The sequence below is a fragment of the Fusarium sambucinum genome, chromosome I, assembly GCF_050947815.1.
Source record: "Fusarium sambucinum isolate potato_lamoka chromosome I, whole genome shotgun sequence".
NCBI lineage: Eukaryota > Fungi > Ascomycota > Sordariomycetes > Hypocreales > Nectriaceae > Fusarium > Fusarium sambucinum.
Window position 1 is genome coordinate 9812422 of NC_139294.1, and position 17600 is coordinate 9830021.

Consider the following 17600-nt stretch of genomic DNA (forward strand, 5'->3'; position numbering starts at 1 on the left):
TACAAAATCTCACAAGTCGTTTGGAACCAACAATACCGTTTATTAATGCATTGAATATATTTAAAACGATTAATACAGAGCAAGGATAGGTACCTAGTAATGACCCAATCTCGGCTGTGTTTGAATACTTAAATAAAGGTAAGGAAAAGGGGAAAATGATGTAGAGACCAGATTTGGTCCTATTCTATATGTACTCTACTACCTACCTGTATTAGTACATATATGATGTATGGCAGCTAGGTAAAGTTGAGATTGAGATTGATCCTCCGAATGAATGTCTTACCATGTTTCAACAGGTTACTGGCAGAAAACAGGATGCTGCACAGTGCTGCGCAGCATCTGAAAGTGGCTGTGACTGGATCATCAAATCAACAATAGGTAAAGATAGAAATAGATCATCGTGAGAAATTCTTCCATATCATATCACAGAATGCTTTAGCCACCTTTTGTCTTGTGCTTTTGAAATTGCCTTTTTCTGTATAAGCAAGGCAATCAGCAATGATATTTCGCTAGGTACATGATTCCAAAAGCATACAGATACCCGACGGCTTCTATTAGGCAGTGACCTTCAATTTGAGTTCCTATCCGTACCTCTTTCGCTTTGAGGTGACCGCCTAGGCCGTTTTTTCTTCATGATCTTCTTGATTTTGGGTACCTAGGCCCAGTCACCTGCAATTTTAGTGGCTCGGGCGACTCCTCCCACTGTGTGCCCTGCCGTGCCGCTCGCTCCACAGGGCCCGGGCAAGTAAAGTACCAGACAGTAAAGTGAAGTGATAACCCAGGGCAGGCGGGTAGGCAAAGTGATGGTGCACGTCCTTGTGACAACCTCCTCCTGGTTCCCCTCCAAAACCTTGACTAACCAACTACATCCATCCCGCCCATCAGCAACATTACATCGCATCGCCTTGTTCTCTGCTTTGCTGAGCTGAGCTGTGCGCATTGGGGTCGTCTTTTCGTCAAGAGTCAGCTGCTGTTTCTTCTTGTCTTTCGCCCTCCAAACATACGCCTGACCTCCGACCTGGGCGTTTCCTGAGGTTCATTCTCAACTTCCACCCCCGATTTCGACACCGTCTCACTTCGACCAAAAAAAAAAAAAGAGGCCGCCTCTCTGTGTTGGAGATTGGGTAGCAACAGGACCTTGGACAATTCGATCAGAATCATCTGGTGAACAATGTATCTTACGACACGACGATGAGCACCGAGACTCCGTTTTCCTTCTGCTGGTCCGCTTCCATCGAATTCGCTTCTTGATTTTGCTCGATACTGTCCTTTCTGTTCCCGCCATCACAGCTGCAGTCTCAGCCGCAGCCTCAATTCCAGCTTGAAGCTGCAGCCTCATACCGTACTGGTCAACCGTCGCCCTCACCCTCCTGTCTCAAACATCATTAAAATACCCACCTCTTACGGTATTGTATTGGCTTCGTAGCCTTAATCGGAATCCATCATGGCTCCTGCCCAGGTGTCTCCTGATCTTCCTAAACCCTCGTTCGCCAAGGTAAAATTTACCCCGTATTCGTCCCCTCTATAAGTGGTTCTTTGTCGAAGGAACCATGTCCATTTATCGACTGGCGCTAACTCATGCTGTTTGACAGGTCGCTGCCTCTGTTTCCAAGGATTCTGCATCATCTGCAAATCGACAGGTAGCCACTCCGTCTGAAGAAGTATCCATGAGCTCGAAAACACCTATATCCACGGGTCCTGTAATTGCGAATGGGCGATCTGCCAAAGCACCGACTATAAACACACCTTCGCCGCAAACTGTAACCACTGCCAGTCCGACCGAGCACAGAAGCGGTGTAGACGACTTGGCAGGATCCCTGAATGATTTGAGCCTCCGAGAGAAAACACCCAGTCTTGTCGTCAATGGCAGCGGACCCTTGGCGCCCGAACGACCTGCGGTTATCGTTGGTAGAGATAGCGGGTCTGACGATTCTCAGAGAGCTGATTCAAGCTCCGAACTCGGCACCAAGCCTCCCAGTCTGGATGGAAAGAGCATCACATCAGGCACAACATTTGCGCTTGACGAGAAGGAATCGCTAAGACCTGACGATAGCGCGAGTGTTAAAGCCGCCGCAGAAGACGACGATGCTTTCTCTATTCGTGGTTCACTTGTTGCTGGCTCTCGCATCGGATCCGAGGTGGCTGCTCGCGCCCGAGGCATTCCCCTGGGCGATATTCCAGAGCGCAGGTTACCACAACAAACTCCAGGTGTTGCAGCTCAAGGAGTCTTGACTCCACAAAGTTCTTCGTCCGAACAACCCGCCAGTGCCCCTCTAGGTGCAGCTGGTTCCTCAGATGCGCTTGGTGTCATTTATAGGCAGGCACCAGATGAAAAGCTTCTTGAGGCCATGGCATCGCCCAAAGATAGGCTGTTTCTTCTCAGACTGGAGAAACAAGTAATTGATTTTGTCCAGGACTCCAAGTATGTCTGTCTGCTTCATTTGCTATCACTTATACTGACTATCTCAGGGAACCGTATATGGACCTTCCGCCGTCCAACTCATTCTGTAGGATGCTCACGCACAAGCTGGCTGATTACTACCACATGACACACTCTTTTGAGCCTCATGTAGGATCTGTACGCATTTTCAGGACACCCTTTTGTCGGGTCCCTACCTCGCTGGCACTCATCAACCCAAGTCCCAGTGCACCGAGCAGCAGCACACCTCCTCCTGCCGTTCTGCCCAAGAAGATCATGCGACGTGGTCAAGATAGTGAGGGCGGCCCAAGCGCAGGTCCCTCTAAACCAGCCTCCGAGAATGGTAGTGACGCCAAGGATAAACCCGCAGCCAACCAGAAGTATGTCTATCTTCACAAACTGCCGTCAATTCGTCGTACTGACCATCACAAGGTTGACCAGAGAGGAGCGAGAGGAGCTTTACAAGCTAGCTCGAGAGCGCATTTTCGGCAGCTCAGAGGAGAGTATCGCAGGTATGTGATTCCAAGGCCCCAGCCTTGAAAGCTATCTGACTAGGACTGTAGAAGATGGCGATAACGGAATTTCGAGAGCCAGTTCGGTATCAGCGAAGGATAAATCAATTGCTGGAAAGAGAGGCAAACCTGGCAAGCAGCGACGTGATGATTCCGATAGCTTTGATTCGCGACACCACTACACCCCATACTGGGGACCTCAGCAGCAGACTTGGGTGCCTCAACCACAGTATATGCCACCCCCAAACCCTCAATATGGTGCTCAAGCGCCACCAGGCGCAGCATATCAGGGACATATGGGCCCAGTCTATACTCAACAAGGCCCTGGCTATCCCTCAATGCCCGGAATGCCTCCAAGCCAGCCATATCCTCAGTACTCTGTGCCTCCGGTATGTTTCATTCAACGGTAGCTTATTGACCATGGCTAACTTGCAATGCCAGTACCCCCCTCAAGCCAGCCAGCAACGGCACCCGCCTGGTGGAAGTCCTATGACAAACTATGGTGCTCCAGTACCCCCAGCAGGATCGCAGCAACCGGCATGGCAACCAGGTTTTGCCCCTCCTGCGCAATTACAGCAGAGAGGAGGAACTCCGACTGGCCCTCAAGGGCATATGGGTATTCCTTACGCTTTTGGACAGCTCCCAGCAAATATTAATCCTCATGACCCTAAGAGTCAACACCCAATTCCTGGGAGCTACAACCGCAACCACGCCTTCAACCCTAAGACGCAGTCGTTTGTGCCTGGTAGTGGTATGGCTCCCGTCCCGCCGCCTCAGCCGCCATTCACCGCCCCTGGATCGCATCACGGTAGCCCTCAGGTTGGATCACCGCATCTAGCTTATCCTGGCGCGTACCAACCGCCGATACCTCAGCCTTATGGAGGTGGATACGGCATGGCGAGGCAGGGGTCCAGCAACTCTATGCCTGCGTATCACTCTCCTCGCGTTGCTCATGTCGCGCCACCTGTGATGTCACAAAACCCCCAACACATGGCTCCTCAAGCTCACCCTCATCACCTCCCAGCTTACAATATCCCCAACCGACCTAGCATCCCACAAGGGCCTAGCCAACCTTACTCGCATCTGCCAACATACGGCAACCCGGCAACTTTACCCCAGAAGCCGGATACTGGAATTTAACGTTAAAAAGGGGGGGAAGCATGATATGGTGTTCACAGATTGGGAGACCCATTAAGGCGTACACGGCATGTTTAACATCTTGGCGTTATCGGTGGATAGGATGGACGACATGAATTTGTAGGCCACGGCCCAATTTACTAGACGAGTTCAATACCACTTTGACATAATTCTTCTTGGTAGGTGTAAATTAAGCCAGGGGTTAGGAGACAAAGAAAAAAGAAAGAAAGATAGTTTATGACGGTTGAATTCAATTCTATGGCCGGGAGTGCCGGAATTTTCATGCCTACCACAACGCCATGTTTTTATTGAAACAATAACCCATGCTTCATCTCACATGCATGCCAGGGGGAATATCCTATCGGGACGTGACCTTCTTGTAACCTGGACTCCAATATCTAGTTCTCAGCTCTTATTTTCATCGTACTTCCTTACTCAGTGGGCTCGCGAGGTTCCCTTGGCTCACGAGGCTCACGGGGCTCACGCTGTTGACCACCACCTCGGCCGCCGCCTCGTCCACCACGCTTGCCTCCCCGTCCGCCACCCTTCTCCTCTGACTTGCCCTCACCCTCCTTCTCGCCACCGCCCAAGTTGGCTGTCGCCAATCGCTGAGACAGATCGATCTGAGTGCGGATAGTGTTGGCCAAGTAGCTGACCATGAGGACATCCTGAATGTGGTTGTTGAAGTCGTGCTCGATTTGTGAAGGGTCGACCTTGGGAGCCAAGGACAGAGCGTTGAGAAGGTATTGGCCGACAATGTTGTTGGGCTCCTCGTCTTCATCAAGAACACCGTTGATCCACTCACTTGCTCGGTCAAGAAGGCCAATGGTCTGCTCGACAGATCGTCCAAGGCCCTCGATATCGGAGACGAGAGGGGCTGTTCGGGACTCGGAATCCTTTGCGCTGGCGATGGCCTCGAGAGCACTTCGGTCGGCGTCACCGTAGAGGATCTTGTGAGGGACTTGGATGAAGAGGCAGCTGTCGGCAGCACGCTCAGCGTTGACAGCAACGGGAGCGCTGATATAGCATCGAGACTGAATATCCTCGCCAGGCTCGGTAGAGATGGTCATGTGAATGGCGGGGTGGGGGAAAGTGCCGGTGTCAGGGCTGCCGAAGAAGTTCTGGATGAGGGCGCTGAAGCTGTTGAGCTCGTGAGAGGTGGTGTACCAGCCGAGGAGGGACTCGCCGCGGTTGGCCTTGAGAGTCAAAGCAAGCATGTTCTTCTGGTACTCGACATCGACCTCGACCTGGTCCTCCTCCTCGGTGTGGGGGATGGCAAAGCATGAGCGGACCTCGACTTCGGTGCCATCTTCAGATCGGGTGCCAACAAGAGCGCCGATGACTCGGGTGGATTGGGTATCTCGGATGTCTCGTCGGACGGCGTGGTCGAGGATGGAAAGGACAGCCTATGGGGGAAAGGGAAAAATGTTAGTCAAAAAAGTTTCTTTGACGAAGCCCTCGAATATCAAAACACCATGACAGTCGAGGTGAGAGGGGTCTCGCAGTAACCGTACCTGAGGCTGGATGTTGACAGTGAGCGGGGCAAGGTTAGTCTGGAGGCCGACGGTATTGGGCGCCAAAGGCCTCGCCAGGTGGATGAAGCTCTCAGAAGCAGCAGCGGCCATACTGGGCAACTAGGAGCTGAATATATTAAGAGAAGATGTAGATGATGTATGCGGAGAAATGGGTGAGGCCGGGCCGGGTCTTCTGATCTTTCTCTCGCGAAGCCGTTCTAAATTTCGCCGATTTTGAAGAATTGCAGGTTTGGCGGGACGGCTGGGGTTGTGCGCGCTAAGATTAGAGAGATAAGACTCCATTTTGTGGCGCGCCGGTGGAATACCCCACCATGCTGTGGCTCCTCTACGCAAGGCTGAAGGTAGCCTTATAACTTTTTTTTTTACAACTTTTGACGGCGAGGACCACTTTGAAACAACCAATACCACAGATTCGTTGTGGACTTACTATACGCTATACTTTTCTATTCAAATCGAAGCAATGCCGCCACGTGGAAGAGGAGGAAATTTCAGAGGTCGAGGCGGTCGTGGTAGGGGAAGAGGTGGCCGAGGAGGCAAAGCGACAAGCCGATTTGGACCTAATCGACGATTTGACGGCGCTCGACTTGCAGACAACGATGGGTAAGTTTCAATGTAGCAATAGCCAATTGTGAGATGCGAGCTGTTCACTGACTATGTATTATTCAGATCAGAAAGCTCTGGTTCAGAATCAGAATCCGCGCCCGAAGACGCAGTGATGGAGGACATCGAGTCCGAGTCTGAGGACGACGACGAACAGACAGCATCTTCAAAGCCATACATGGCTCTATTACAAAGTTTCAATGAAGAAAAAAGCGCACCCAGTTCCAAGCGACGAAAGCTGGATCAGAAGGAACCGACTCAATCTCAATCTGATGAAGATTCCTCTTCCGACGAGGAAGGCGAAGAAGGCCAAGAAAACGAAGAAAAGGACATTGACCGTGCTGAAGATGAACCCGAGGACCAAGTTGAGGAGCAAGTCGACGACGATGACGATTCAGAGGATGAGGAGAACCCAACTGATCCTTTTGATGTGCACTTCGCGCACCCCGACGACGACATTGTCGCAAAGAGAGTCAAGTCAGTACAAGAGGGAAACTGGGCAACAAAGCGAGCGCTACTACAAAACTTGAGGGCGACTGTCACGTATCCAGCTTCTGATGCAGGATCTGAAGTACCGAAACCTATTGCTGGGCTCGATGGATTGCAGCTCAAGCAGAAGCTCAAGGAGATTTCTTCTCGCAAAATCGGCGAGTTCAGCGCTGTTCAGCGCAATATGAGCCCGCTTCTTTTTAACTATAACGATGTCTTGTTTTGTGATCGTACAGTAAAGAACTCGGACTCGTTGCGAGAATTGACGTGCCTTCATGCGCTCAATCACGTCTTCAAGTGAGTTTCCGCACCCATACTTCAGCTATTGAGAACCACCTGCTAATCAAAAATAAGAACTCGAGACCGGGTAATCAAGAACAACTACAAGCTGGCCAAGGAAGGCCAAGACACCGATTTGGAACTTCGAGATCAAGGTTTCACTCGACCAAAGGTTCTCTTCCTCCTGCCCACACGCAACTCTTGTCTTCGCATGGTCAACATGATACATGATTTGTGCGAGCCAGATCAGCAGGAAAACCGAAAGCGGTTTGACGATGGGTACGTGGATAAGGAGGCCAGGTTTGGCGCAGACAGACCAGCCGACTTTAAAGACCTCTTTGAGGGAAGCGACGATGACATGTTCCGTCTTGGCATGAAGTTTACTCGCAAGACGATCAAATACTTTTCGCAATTCTACAATTCAGATATCCTCTTCGCCAGTCCACTAGGTCTGCGAATGGCCATTGGTTCCGAGGAGGACAAGAAGCTCGATTTTGACTTCCTAAGCTCAATCGAAATGGTTGTTGTAGACCAAGCTGATGCTCTTCTCATGCAAAATTGGGAACATGTTGAGTTTATCTTTGAGCACCTGAACATCCAGCCTAAGGACGCTCATGGCTGTGATTTCAGCCGTGTACGAAACTGGTATCTGGAAGATTGGGCAAAGTTCTTCAGGCAAACAATCATTTTGTCTGCATTTAACACTCCCGAGCTGTCCGAGCTGCTTCGGTTACATTGTCACAACTGGGCTGGAAAGGTTCGGCTGCAACCTGAGTATCCTGGCACGTTATCACAACTCGGGGTCAAGGCAAAACAGACATTTTCACGGTTCCAGTCCAAGTCGGTTGACAAAGATCCTGATGCTAGGTTCGAGTATTTCACTTCTGCTATTATCCCTTCGCTTGCCAAGCGAGCAAAGGATGCCACAGGTACTCTTATTTTCGTCCCCTCATATCTCGACTTTGTCCGCGTGCGCAACTACTTTGCGACATCAAGTGCTGTGGAGAACGTCACCTTTGGTGCGATCTCCGAGTACACAGATGTCCCAGAGGCATCTCGGGCGCGCTCACATTTCCTTAGCGGTCGTCACCGAGTGCTACTCTACACAGAGCGAGCACACCACTTCCGACGATACCAATTCCGTGGCGTGCAGCGGGTCATCTTCTATGGCTTACCCGACAATCCCATCTTTTATACTGAGATTGCAGGCGGATATTTGAGCAAGAGTGAGCAGGATCTAAGGCTCGAGCCTGGCCAGGGAACCGCCAAGGTTGTGTTCTCCAAGTACGATGTGATGAAGTTGGAGCGAATCGTGGGCTCCAAGAGAGTTGGCAAGATGATCCAGGATCGCGGCGATACCTTTGAGTTTCTTTAGATGCGTCTTACTTCAGGAGTATATCGGAAAAGTTGGTATATAGCTTGAGCAAAAGGTTCAAGATTTAATTCAAAGATCAAAAGATTAGATGAAACCCGTCATGTCATGATACAGTAATTGATACAGTTTTTGTGCAGAGCTTCGCCCTCCCCATAATATGGTACATCTCGTTTCAATGACGAGTTCTTTTATTGCGACCTCTTCTTCACTGACTCTGGGACAATCCCTGCGGCCATCTCCCTTGCCTTCTCAGCGTTCTGGTCAGCCGTCTGTTCAGCCTCAACCTCAGCCAAACTGCTCTCGTCCTTTTGTGGCACGGTCTCATCATTAGCCTTGAGAACCATAAACCTTCGCACCATCTCTTCGAAGGGTTCTTCGCCGCGGAACTGGGTGACCTTCTTGATGTTTGTCCTTGTGACGGGTGTGTGGTTCATTCCGAGCATACGGTCACGGGCAACAGTCTTGGCTGTCATCATAAAGCGCGAGTCTTTGGGGCCGTCGACGAATTCGAGGATAGCGCTCTCGCCCTGGTCGTAGGTGTTCTTGGACTCGGTGCGGACGACACGAGTGTAGCCGCCCTCTCGATCCAAATATCGTGTTTTTAGCTCGCCTAGTAGCTTGGGTAGAAGTGTGTGCGGTGTCTGCAAGGAGTTGTTAACACAATGGTCTTGATAAATTGTTGATTTGACATACGTATAGGATACCCTGTGCTGATCTTCGGGCAGGTTCATTGTCCCTCTTGGCCAATGTGATGAGCTTCTCCGCCATGCGCTGGGCTTCCTTGGCCTTGGCATAGGTTGTGTGTATTTGTTCGTGTTGGACGAGTTGAGTTACGAGACCGCGCAGCAGCGCCATACGGGCTGCTGAGTTACGGCTCAGATGCCGATATTTGACAGTGCCACCAGCCATTATATCGGAGTTTTAGAATCGTATCAATTGAGGGAGCGATATAGAGGTTTCGAAGGCCGCAGTCGGTTTGGGGAAGGCGGATTTGTTTGTATTTCCTGTCGTTATCGTGCACGTGGGCGCCTCCGATCCGCAAGTCTGCTGTCTTGATCGGACAATTTTTGGTGGAGGGAAATTTTTGGCTGGAGTTTTCGGAGCCGGCTTGTCTTGTCTGCCGAGAGAGCCTCTGCGCTACGTCAACCCACCACCAACAGAACCTATCCAACAGCTTCCTAAAGGGAAAACGATACGTGATACCGGGGCAATTGAGCTCGCGCACGCTATGATACGTTGTATTTGAGCTTCAATCGACCGTCACTCTCAATTTGGTCGTGTTCCCAGACGTCAAGAACCCGGCAAATTACCGCATCGATATCGGCCTACTGGACAAAGCTTTAACAGCATTAAATCATGGGCTTTACCACCGGCTTTGTACGCAACTCTACGAGCAAAAATAATGTCCTTGCATGAATTGACGTGCTAACTGGTTTGCCAGACCGGCGGTGTCACGCTCACCCTCTCCCTTGCCTACCTCTCAGTGCTCGCTCACCAGCGCACTCGTGAGCAACAAGGCTCAGCACTTCGCGCCCAAGCTCTCGCCCTCCAGGGCTTGATCGACCCTCTGCCACCGCTGCCGCCACCTACGCGGTCCGAAGTCGCTGCAGCTCAAAGGGCCAAGACTGTTGAGATCGCCAAAGACCGATGGAACACCGAAGTCGAGAACGCAACACGATGGGTGCAGCACACCGATTGGGTCCAAGTACGTGAAGGTCTTGAGGAGACTGCATCACAACTCTGGGCTCGAGCCGTTGGTGCTAGCCCTTCAGAAGTTGCCAACCAGGCTGGACAAAAAGCAAAGGGGGCCGAGCGACGAGCTAAGCCTTTCGTAAAGGAAGAGGCTGCCAAGCTCGGTGACGCCAGTGGAAAAGTCGCAGCGGCGGCCAAGAGTGCTTACAAAAAGGCAAAGGCTGAAACCAAGGAGTTTGCTAGCGTTATTCTTGATCACAGCAAGGATAAGGAGAATGTCGATATTGCTCAAGAGGATGGAACTCTTTCCGCACTGACCCCTGTGGAGCGAGCCCTCCAGCAACGATTTAACAAGCCTGAGGACAAGGTGAACAAGACAGTGGAGGACGCACTGAACGAGAGATACAAGCCTATGGACTCTAGGGATAACACACAACTGAGGGGAGTCTAAGGGTATCTAACAAAAAAGGATCGGATGATTGGCGATGCGTGAATGGAGAGATGCGAGTTATTTGCTGTACACTGCTACTGTACCACTAGTTCTTTGAGCCATTCAAATAGAAACCAAGCTTGGGAATGCTTGATATGATCAACTGAGCTGCTGTTCAAAGTGAGTTCATATGATAACGGAGCTTATAATCACTCTTAAAAATGAGTATATATACAGTAGTTTGAGCCTGCCTTGGAATTGTTTTCCTTCGTTATAGCTCATAGTCTGAATTATAGTATACCTTGATATATCATACAAACGCCAGTATTAGACAGTCATGACCACCATGTCCGGCGAAGGCTCACAGGCGAGGAGCAGCAGGCACCACAAAAGCGAGCATAGTAAGAGCCGACATAGCAAAAGCCATCACAGGAAGAGTCATGGCAACAGAAGTAGGAGGAGCCGTCATAGTGCTAATGACAGATATCGTCCTCAGAGACCACCTTCGTTTCTTATGCTTCTATGCTGCGCTGATTCTTGGCCTCGCTATAGGAAGATGTCCAGTGGGAAGTCGAGATCGCACGGGCATAAGCACAAGCATAAGCATAAGCATAAGCATAGGAGTTCAAAGAAGAGTTCTCACGGAGTGACTGGATCACAGGTGGCACATTGGGTTGAGTCAGTGCCAACAGATGCACCACCAGTAGATGAGGCACCGACTGAGGCGCCACCGGCTGAAGAGTCACCAGCTGAGGAACCACCAGCTCAACCTGCAGAAGAAAGGTCACCATCGCCTGCAAAGTCAGCTTCAACTAAATCTCATCAAAAGGAATAAACTTCTTATTTAAGCAAACAGTGTTTGCATTCAGATAGATTAGGTAAATAAGTGAGCAACGAGCCTCGCACGAGCTGAAGGTATCTACGGAGTGTATTGATGTGAATTTGCACCCTTAACTGTACTTAAAATAGATGCAAACGATGGCACTTTTGAAAGCTTCAACAGACTAGCTGTCAATATATTGATGCATAAGTTTCACTGGGGTCTTGAAAGTGGCTGCCTGAACTATCTACGTGCAGCTTACATCCTTCCTATGAACATCTAGATTTCGCTTTGTCATTATCCATCTTGATATATTATCAGGCAAGCAAAAGAGAGCACTATAATCTTTTCTCGACCGTTGGTGCCCTTCAAAACGGCAAAAGTTTTGGTTCAGTCTTCGCCGCATCACCCACTGTCAGACTCCAACAACCCCTGTCACGATGGTAGGCATATCAGATACGTATAACTCGTAGCTGGAGTTGCCCCCCTGGGGATGTACTCATTCATGCTGAAGATCTTAGACATTCAAGCTCACTGAAAGACCTCCGAATAGCGGCTGAGCGACTGAGCGGCTCAACTCTCCACCACGTCCGCACAAGATCGTCGTTGCAGGGAATCATGATACTGGTCGATAAGAGCTGATCGTGAGGACAAGGCAGAAAGCGAACGGGCAGAACTGAACTAGGGCAATTACCTTTGTCTCGAACGATGCCGTGACTATCACACGGGCCAATGGTCGGGGATTGAATACATGCGACAGTCCTTTGTCACCCTGCCATGGAAATTGGATATGTCAGTATCTTCCCAAGACGATTGGTCCGGTGCTGCGCCGGAGGATATCGATATTCTTGTCACGGACCGACTTTTGGACATTTCGATCTGATGGGACTTGGCTGCGTCCATTTGCTGAATCAATTATGTCGCATACGCCCTTCTCTGTATGTCTTTGGGCATGTACATGAGGGATATGGCCAGGAATGGGTGGTGTTGGATAAATTACAAGTGGCATATTAACGAACTTTCTCGGAAGGTGGGGTGTTGAATTTGCAGTCTTGAAGGAGATGCTAGTCTCGTTTTGCAGTGTTGAGAATGAGAGAGTGGTGAGTTCACAACTTGTCAATGCTTCAAGGTTGGAACATGACGGCCAGGAGGGTGTCTTGAATGTGCCGTCATGCGAATACGAATGATGGGAAATTCGATCCAGGTCCAATCGCAATTGAGCAAAGAACGGGATCTGAACCATTCCGAGGAGATGCAGAGTTTAATATGGAAGGCCTTAACTTGGTCGACCAAGTCTTCATCGTGGCTTTGGTTCTTCAGCAACTTCTCTGGAGGCATTAGCCCCCCACTTGGTCCCCCGTCTTCCGGGACTGGGGACCGGTAGTGGCCGGATAGACGATGGAAATAATGGAAGGCGAACGAGTAATTAGCAAAGCCGGGGCCGTCATTGGCTTGCGGGGTTGATAGTCTTCCGAGGCTTCTAGTCGATGTCTTACAAGCCAATTGGATATAAAAGTGAGAACGAGTTTCAGGGGGTTTTACGAAAAATGCCTCCAGTCCATTATTGTGTTCAGTACCCTGAGATTTGTTTGTTCCGAGGTTCTCTAAGGGTCGCTTAGACCTGGTTCGATGGATGCGATTGCGAGACCGGTAGTCGCCGGCGTTGGCGCAGGGCAACTACATACCTAGGTAGTATAGCACCTACGGTCAGTACCTACTAGGTATCTAACGGATACGACTAAGACCGTTGAGGAAATTTTCCAGTGGCGAGCGAAAGCGATTGGCAGTTTCGATGGAGTCGGTTGGCGATTGGGCTTCTAGGATTGGTTGAGGCGCGGACTCTCCGAACATGACCGATTATGCCGTCTGCACATGAGCGGAAAAGAAGTCGCTGACGGGCTCGGGTAGAATATAGCGGCACTCTCATTGGCAATTGCTATTCTTACACTCGATCAAACACCAAATATTTATCATCTTTTACCCTCCCACTCTTAGTCTCCCATTTTCTCTTTCTTCATTCTCCTTCCTCCATCTCATCCGATACCCCCGTTCATTGCCTTGTTGGGTTGTGTTTTGTCTTGTTTCATCTTCCTCGTTCAAAACACTCGCCATTCATCCGACTCATCCCGCTATCGCAAGGGCCCCCCCAGTTGAGTTTTTGGCCACCTTAACATTCGCCATATTCGTCGCGCCTTGAAACCTTCGCTTCTCGACTTTTCAAAACAAACATTCACGCCTTCGAAACAACTGCAAACACTTCTACCATCATGTCTTTCTCCAGCCTTGTTCAAGACTTGAGCCTCCGCGACGCCAATGGTGCTCGCCGCCCTCAGATTTCCGGTCCCCGCTCGTCCGCTTCCACTCTTGACGACAGAGCTTCGCACGTCTCGAGGGCCATGTCCTATGCCAGTACCGCTGCCACCAGCGTCAGCATCTCCGGCGACATTTCGAGCCAGCTCCATGGTGGATACTTCCACCCTCTGGCCCGCTCATGGCAGGCTGAGCGTCAGCTTACCAAGGTATGCGATACAATTGAACATGAAAGTCAATGCCTCTGACAATATGGATATAGTCTATGCTTATCTACCCCCTCTTCGTCACCGACGGTGAGGGCGATATGATCCTCGTCCCTTCTCTCCCTGGTCAGCACCAGCTCAGCTGCGACAAGCTGATCCCCTTCCTCGAGCCTCTCGTCCACAAGGGTCTCCGTTCCGTCATGCTCTTTGGTGTTCCCATGCAAGCTGGTACCAAGGATGCTCTTGGCACTGCCGCCGACGACCCCGAAGGTCCCGTTATCCGAGCCATTCAGATCATCCGCCGCCGATTTCCACAACTTTTCATTTGCTGTGACGTCTGTCTTTGCGAGTACACATCGCACGGCCACTGCGGCATCCTCCGCGATGATGGCAGTCTCAACAACCAGCTGTCCGTTGACCGCATCTCCGATGTTGCAATTGCTTACGCCAAGGCCGGTGCCCAGTGTGTTGCTCCCTCAGATATGAACGATGGCCGTATTCGCGCTATCAAGTTGAAGCTGATTGAAGAGGGAATTGCCCACAAGACCGTTCTCATGTCATACTCTGCCAAGTTCTCTGGCTGTCTGTACGGTCCTTTCCGAGATGCTGCTGGCTCAGCGCCTTCATTTGGTGACCGCAAGTGCTACCAGCTTCCCCCTGGTGGTCGCGGTCTTGCCCGACGTGCTATTGTTCGAGATATCAACGAGGGAGCTGATATCATTATGGTGAAGCCTGCTAGCCAGTACCTCGACATTATCAGTGACGCTAAGGATTTGGGCAAGGATTTACCAGTGGCTGCATACCAGGTCAGCGGCGAGTACGCCATGATCCACGCCGGAGCCAAGGCTGGTGTCTTTGACCTAAAGGCAATGGCCTTTGAGTCGACAGAGGGTATCCTTCGGGCTGGTGCTACCATTGTAGTCAGCTACTTCACCCCTGACTTCCTTGACTGGCTTGAGAACTAAGCATGATGAGGATTACGTAAGAAAATAGTTGATATTAGAGGCGTTTTGGGTGTTTAGGTCAAAAGGGGCGTTTCTATATAGCTGAGAAGCAAGGCATTTGATTACGTTTATTCAATTAATGGAAAACATTACACACATGGCTCATAACGCTGCTTGCCCAACATGACGGGAGTTATTTCAAGGGGAAAAGCAAACATACGAACATACTCAACTCAATGGCAATTGCATAGCGATTGATACTCGTGGCGATTTTGATAAGTGCAAACGGTCATATATATGCCAGACGCTAATAAAGCAGCATGACACTACCTGTTATGATAGGATGAACATGAGCCTTGAGTAGCAACTCGACGAATCATCTACAACACCGTCCAGAAGTTACCACACGAAGATTGTTGTACACTTCCGGGCAATGTGTATCCTGAAGGTATTCTCGGACTGTCAGATCATTTCGAATCAATTCTTCTCAATGCATGTTTCACGATCTTGTGTATTGTAGTTGAACGTTGGACAAGCGCAAGGCCTCGGCGACGATGAGAGGAATGCATATGTAGGCCACCGTATACAAGGCACAGCACATGTGCAGGTGAAGTTAATCAAGAATGAAAATGCGGTGAATACGCGGGTCACACAAGATGGGGCTGGGCAGATTTATACCATGGTATGGCATAGTGTACTTACTGTACTGAAGCACCCATTACCTATGTATAGAAACACTGTATGTGATTCAACGCGCCTGAAAACTTAGGGCTTTGTTTATGTGTTGTTGTCAGCCATGGACCTTTGATGCGCCGTGTTATTACTCATCAATGTGGAGGTGGCCGTGCTCCCGAGGGATCTGCGAGGTTGTGGTTGAAGAAACACAGATGAGAAGATGGACTAAGCTTGCAAGTTGTTTCGTGTTGATGAAGGCATCGATAGATCGGAGATCGGATGGATACGCCAAGTCCTGTTCAACTACCGTATGCGAATATGTATTTCAAGGTTTGTTGAGGGATTTTGATTGAGCTTCGATTCATCATGGCTCAACGTACGGCTTGTATAAGCAGACATGATTTGTAGGGAGCAGAGAACGGCATTTACTCTGCTGAGTTACGCTTCACCGGGAGTTTTGTCGAGTTTGTAACACCGGGAATACTACCTTAAAAGTCTTGCCGAGTAGCCGTGTTCTACAATGCATCTGACACCCGTAGCATTGCAGATGGATGTAATCTTCAGGGCGATGCTCCCGTCGCGTGTAACTGAAGCTGTTTCCTAATGGGCGTCGTAAAGGTGATGGTAGCCGCTTAGCCGGTCTAAATGTGATCGACCGACCTGAAGCTGTGATACTGTATAGTACTGTATGGGGGTGAACAACTTACTATGTACTTGTGGAGAGTCTGAGTGCTCTGTACGCGCGTTTTCAAGTTATTATCCTAGCATTGGTACGCTTGGTTTGGGAATAATTGGGCCTGGCGGCATCGTTTCGAGGTGACTTTGACTGTGGAGTGGGTCAGTGTGTGAAAATCGACGTCAGGAGAGGATGTATGTGTATGAGAGTGTCATTGATTTTAGACAGGAAGTATAGATGGGTTCTTTCAAGATGATAGGCAGTGGCTGGTAATAGAGATAAGATAATAAAGAACAACAACAATGATACTGCTACTGCTGTTAGTGGTTCATATAAAGTAAGTACGTATCCGTAGTTGAATAGAAATAACCAAATACCAGATCTGTCGTAGACAGGGGTAAGCACCTTAGCTTCTCTTGGCCAAGGCTTGTTTCTTGTTCTCCCCCCTGGTACCTGAGACCCCTGTTTTAAGTTGGTTAGAGTCTTAGGATTGGATACACAAAACAAGGCATGTCATTGTTTTTGACGCGTCCTGACTTAGTACTATATGTATGTATTTATAGCAGGTCAAGCAAGCTGCCTCTACTATAATTCAAGCTTGGCGTTTAACTTTGATTTCTTGAACCCTTTCATGGATTACCTAGCAGAGTAGATAGAGGTAATTCGTTTTGTTCAATTTGTGTGCAAAAGTTGGTTATCTGCATCATCATCATCATCATCATCATCATCATCATTTCAAGCTTTAAAGTGACGACTATGTACTTTTGTCTCTTTGATGACAAAAGCTGCAGATCGCTATCCATTAGATATCCTGCTATGACTGAATTGACAAAGATCTGTAGACGGGTGGGTAACAGTGGTGTTCGTTCGTATATGCTTGAAATGGGGCGTCTTGGACCAAAGCAAAGCAAGCCATCGGGTGTATTGAAACGCAGCACGTCTCCAGTGATTGTCGTTTTGACTTATGAGACGGCGTGAGTTTATAAGTCGCTTACGCCATCCCTCATCTATGCTACTGCAAAGATACCTGTGCAATGCAGTAGGTATCCTTGTTGAATGTATGTAATCGGAAGCCCGTCGGCACCTCTTCCATGGCAGTGGCCAACACTGACACTGTATAACCTTTACTATCATATGTATAATGGAGCTTCTCTCCATGTTTCCTTTTTTCTTTCTTTCCCTGGCTCTCAGGATCTACGTTTGTGTTTCCCAAGTATCAAAAGCAGCAGATATTCCCTGGTGGTTATCTCTTGGCACCTCGGCGTTTCTCTTCATTTCTGTATTCTCCCCTCCGCAGATAATATCTCGACAACGGTCCCTTGGCTCGCCTCCAATATTCTGCTTTGCACAATTCTTGATTTTCTTTTGTTTGGTCCGTGTATTCAATACCTGACAAAATTGTGACGATTGCTGCCTTCCTTTTGTTTCCTGTTTTCATTTTGGTCTGTTCCTTCCCCAATCTCTCCCATAGAGCTCCTTCCTCTGCACCGACCTATTCGAC

At 49.5% G+C, this 17600-nt stretch overlaps 6 protein-coding genes across 6 annotated transcripts; 4 read left to right on the forward strand and 2 right to left on the reverse strand.

Moving 5' to 3' along the window:
• Positions 1-1444: 1444 nt before the first annotated feature.
• FSST1_005902 (uncharacterized protein) lies at positions 1445-4071 on the forward strand (the record flags this gene model as incomplete). Its single annotated transcript, XM_083232219.1, has 6 exons — positions 1445-1495; positions 1593-2422; positions 2470-2799; positions 2852-2931; positions 2983-3320; positions 3373-4071. 6 exons carry the CDS (start codon positions 1445-1447, stop codon positions 4069-4071), a joined length of 2328 nt encoding a protein of 775 aa, XP_083089332.1.
• A 428-nt stretch (positions 4072-4499) lies between these two features.
• On the reverse strand, positions 4500-5693 carry FSST1_005903 (eukaryotic translation initiation factor 3 subunit F; the record flags this gene model as incomplete). The annotated part of the gene is made up of 2 exons (XM_083232221.1): positions 4500-5474; positions 5583-5693. The coding sequence occupies 2 exons, from the start codon at positions 5691-5693 to the stop codon at positions 4500-4502; spliced, it is 1086 nt and encodes a 361-aa protein (XP_083089333.1).
• A 370-nt stretch (positions 5694-6063) lies between these two features.
• Positions 6064-8346, forward strand: FSST1_005904 (rRNA-binding ribosome biosynthesis protein UTP25; the record flags this gene model as incomplete). Its single annotated transcript, XM_083232222.1, has 3 exons — positions 6064-6203; positions 6270-6989; positions 7047-8346. The coding sequence occupies 3 exons, from the start codon at positions 6064-6066 to the stop codon at positions 8344-8346; spliced, it is 2160 nt and encodes a 719-aa protein (XP_083089334.1).
• A 188-nt stretch (positions 8347-8534) lies between these two features.
• On the reverse strand, positions 8535-9255 carry FSST1_005905 (mitochondrial 54S ribosomal protein bL17m; the record flags this gene model as incomplete). The annotated part of the gene is made up of 2 exons (XM_083232223.1): positions 8535-8987; positions 9040-9255. 2 exons carry the CDS (start codon positions 9253-9255, stop codon positions 8535-8537), a joined length of 669 nt encoding a protein of 222 aa, XP_083089335.1.
• Positions 9256-9702: 447 nt separating this feature from the next.
• On the forward strand, positions 9703-10489 carry FSST1_005906 (MICOS complex subunit Mic12 family protein; the record flags this gene model as incomplete). Its single annotated transcript, XM_083232224.1, has 2 exons — positions 9703-9723; positions 9788-10489. The coding sequence occupies 2 exons, from the start codon at positions 9703-9705 to the stop codon at positions 10487-10489; spliced, it is 723 nt and encodes a 240-aa protein (XP_083089336.1).
• Positions 10490-13555: 3066 nt separating this feature from the next.
• On the forward strand, positions 13556-14769 carry FSST1_005907 (porphobilinogen synthase HEM2; the record flags this gene model as incomplete). The annotated part of the gene is made up of 2 exons (XM_083232225.1): positions 13556-13807; positions 13861-14769. The coding sequence occupies 2 exons, from the start codon at positions 13556-13558 to the stop codon at positions 14767-14769; spliced, it is 1161 nt and encodes a 386-aa protein (XP_083089337.1).
• Positions 14770-17600: the final 2831 nt, after the last annotated feature.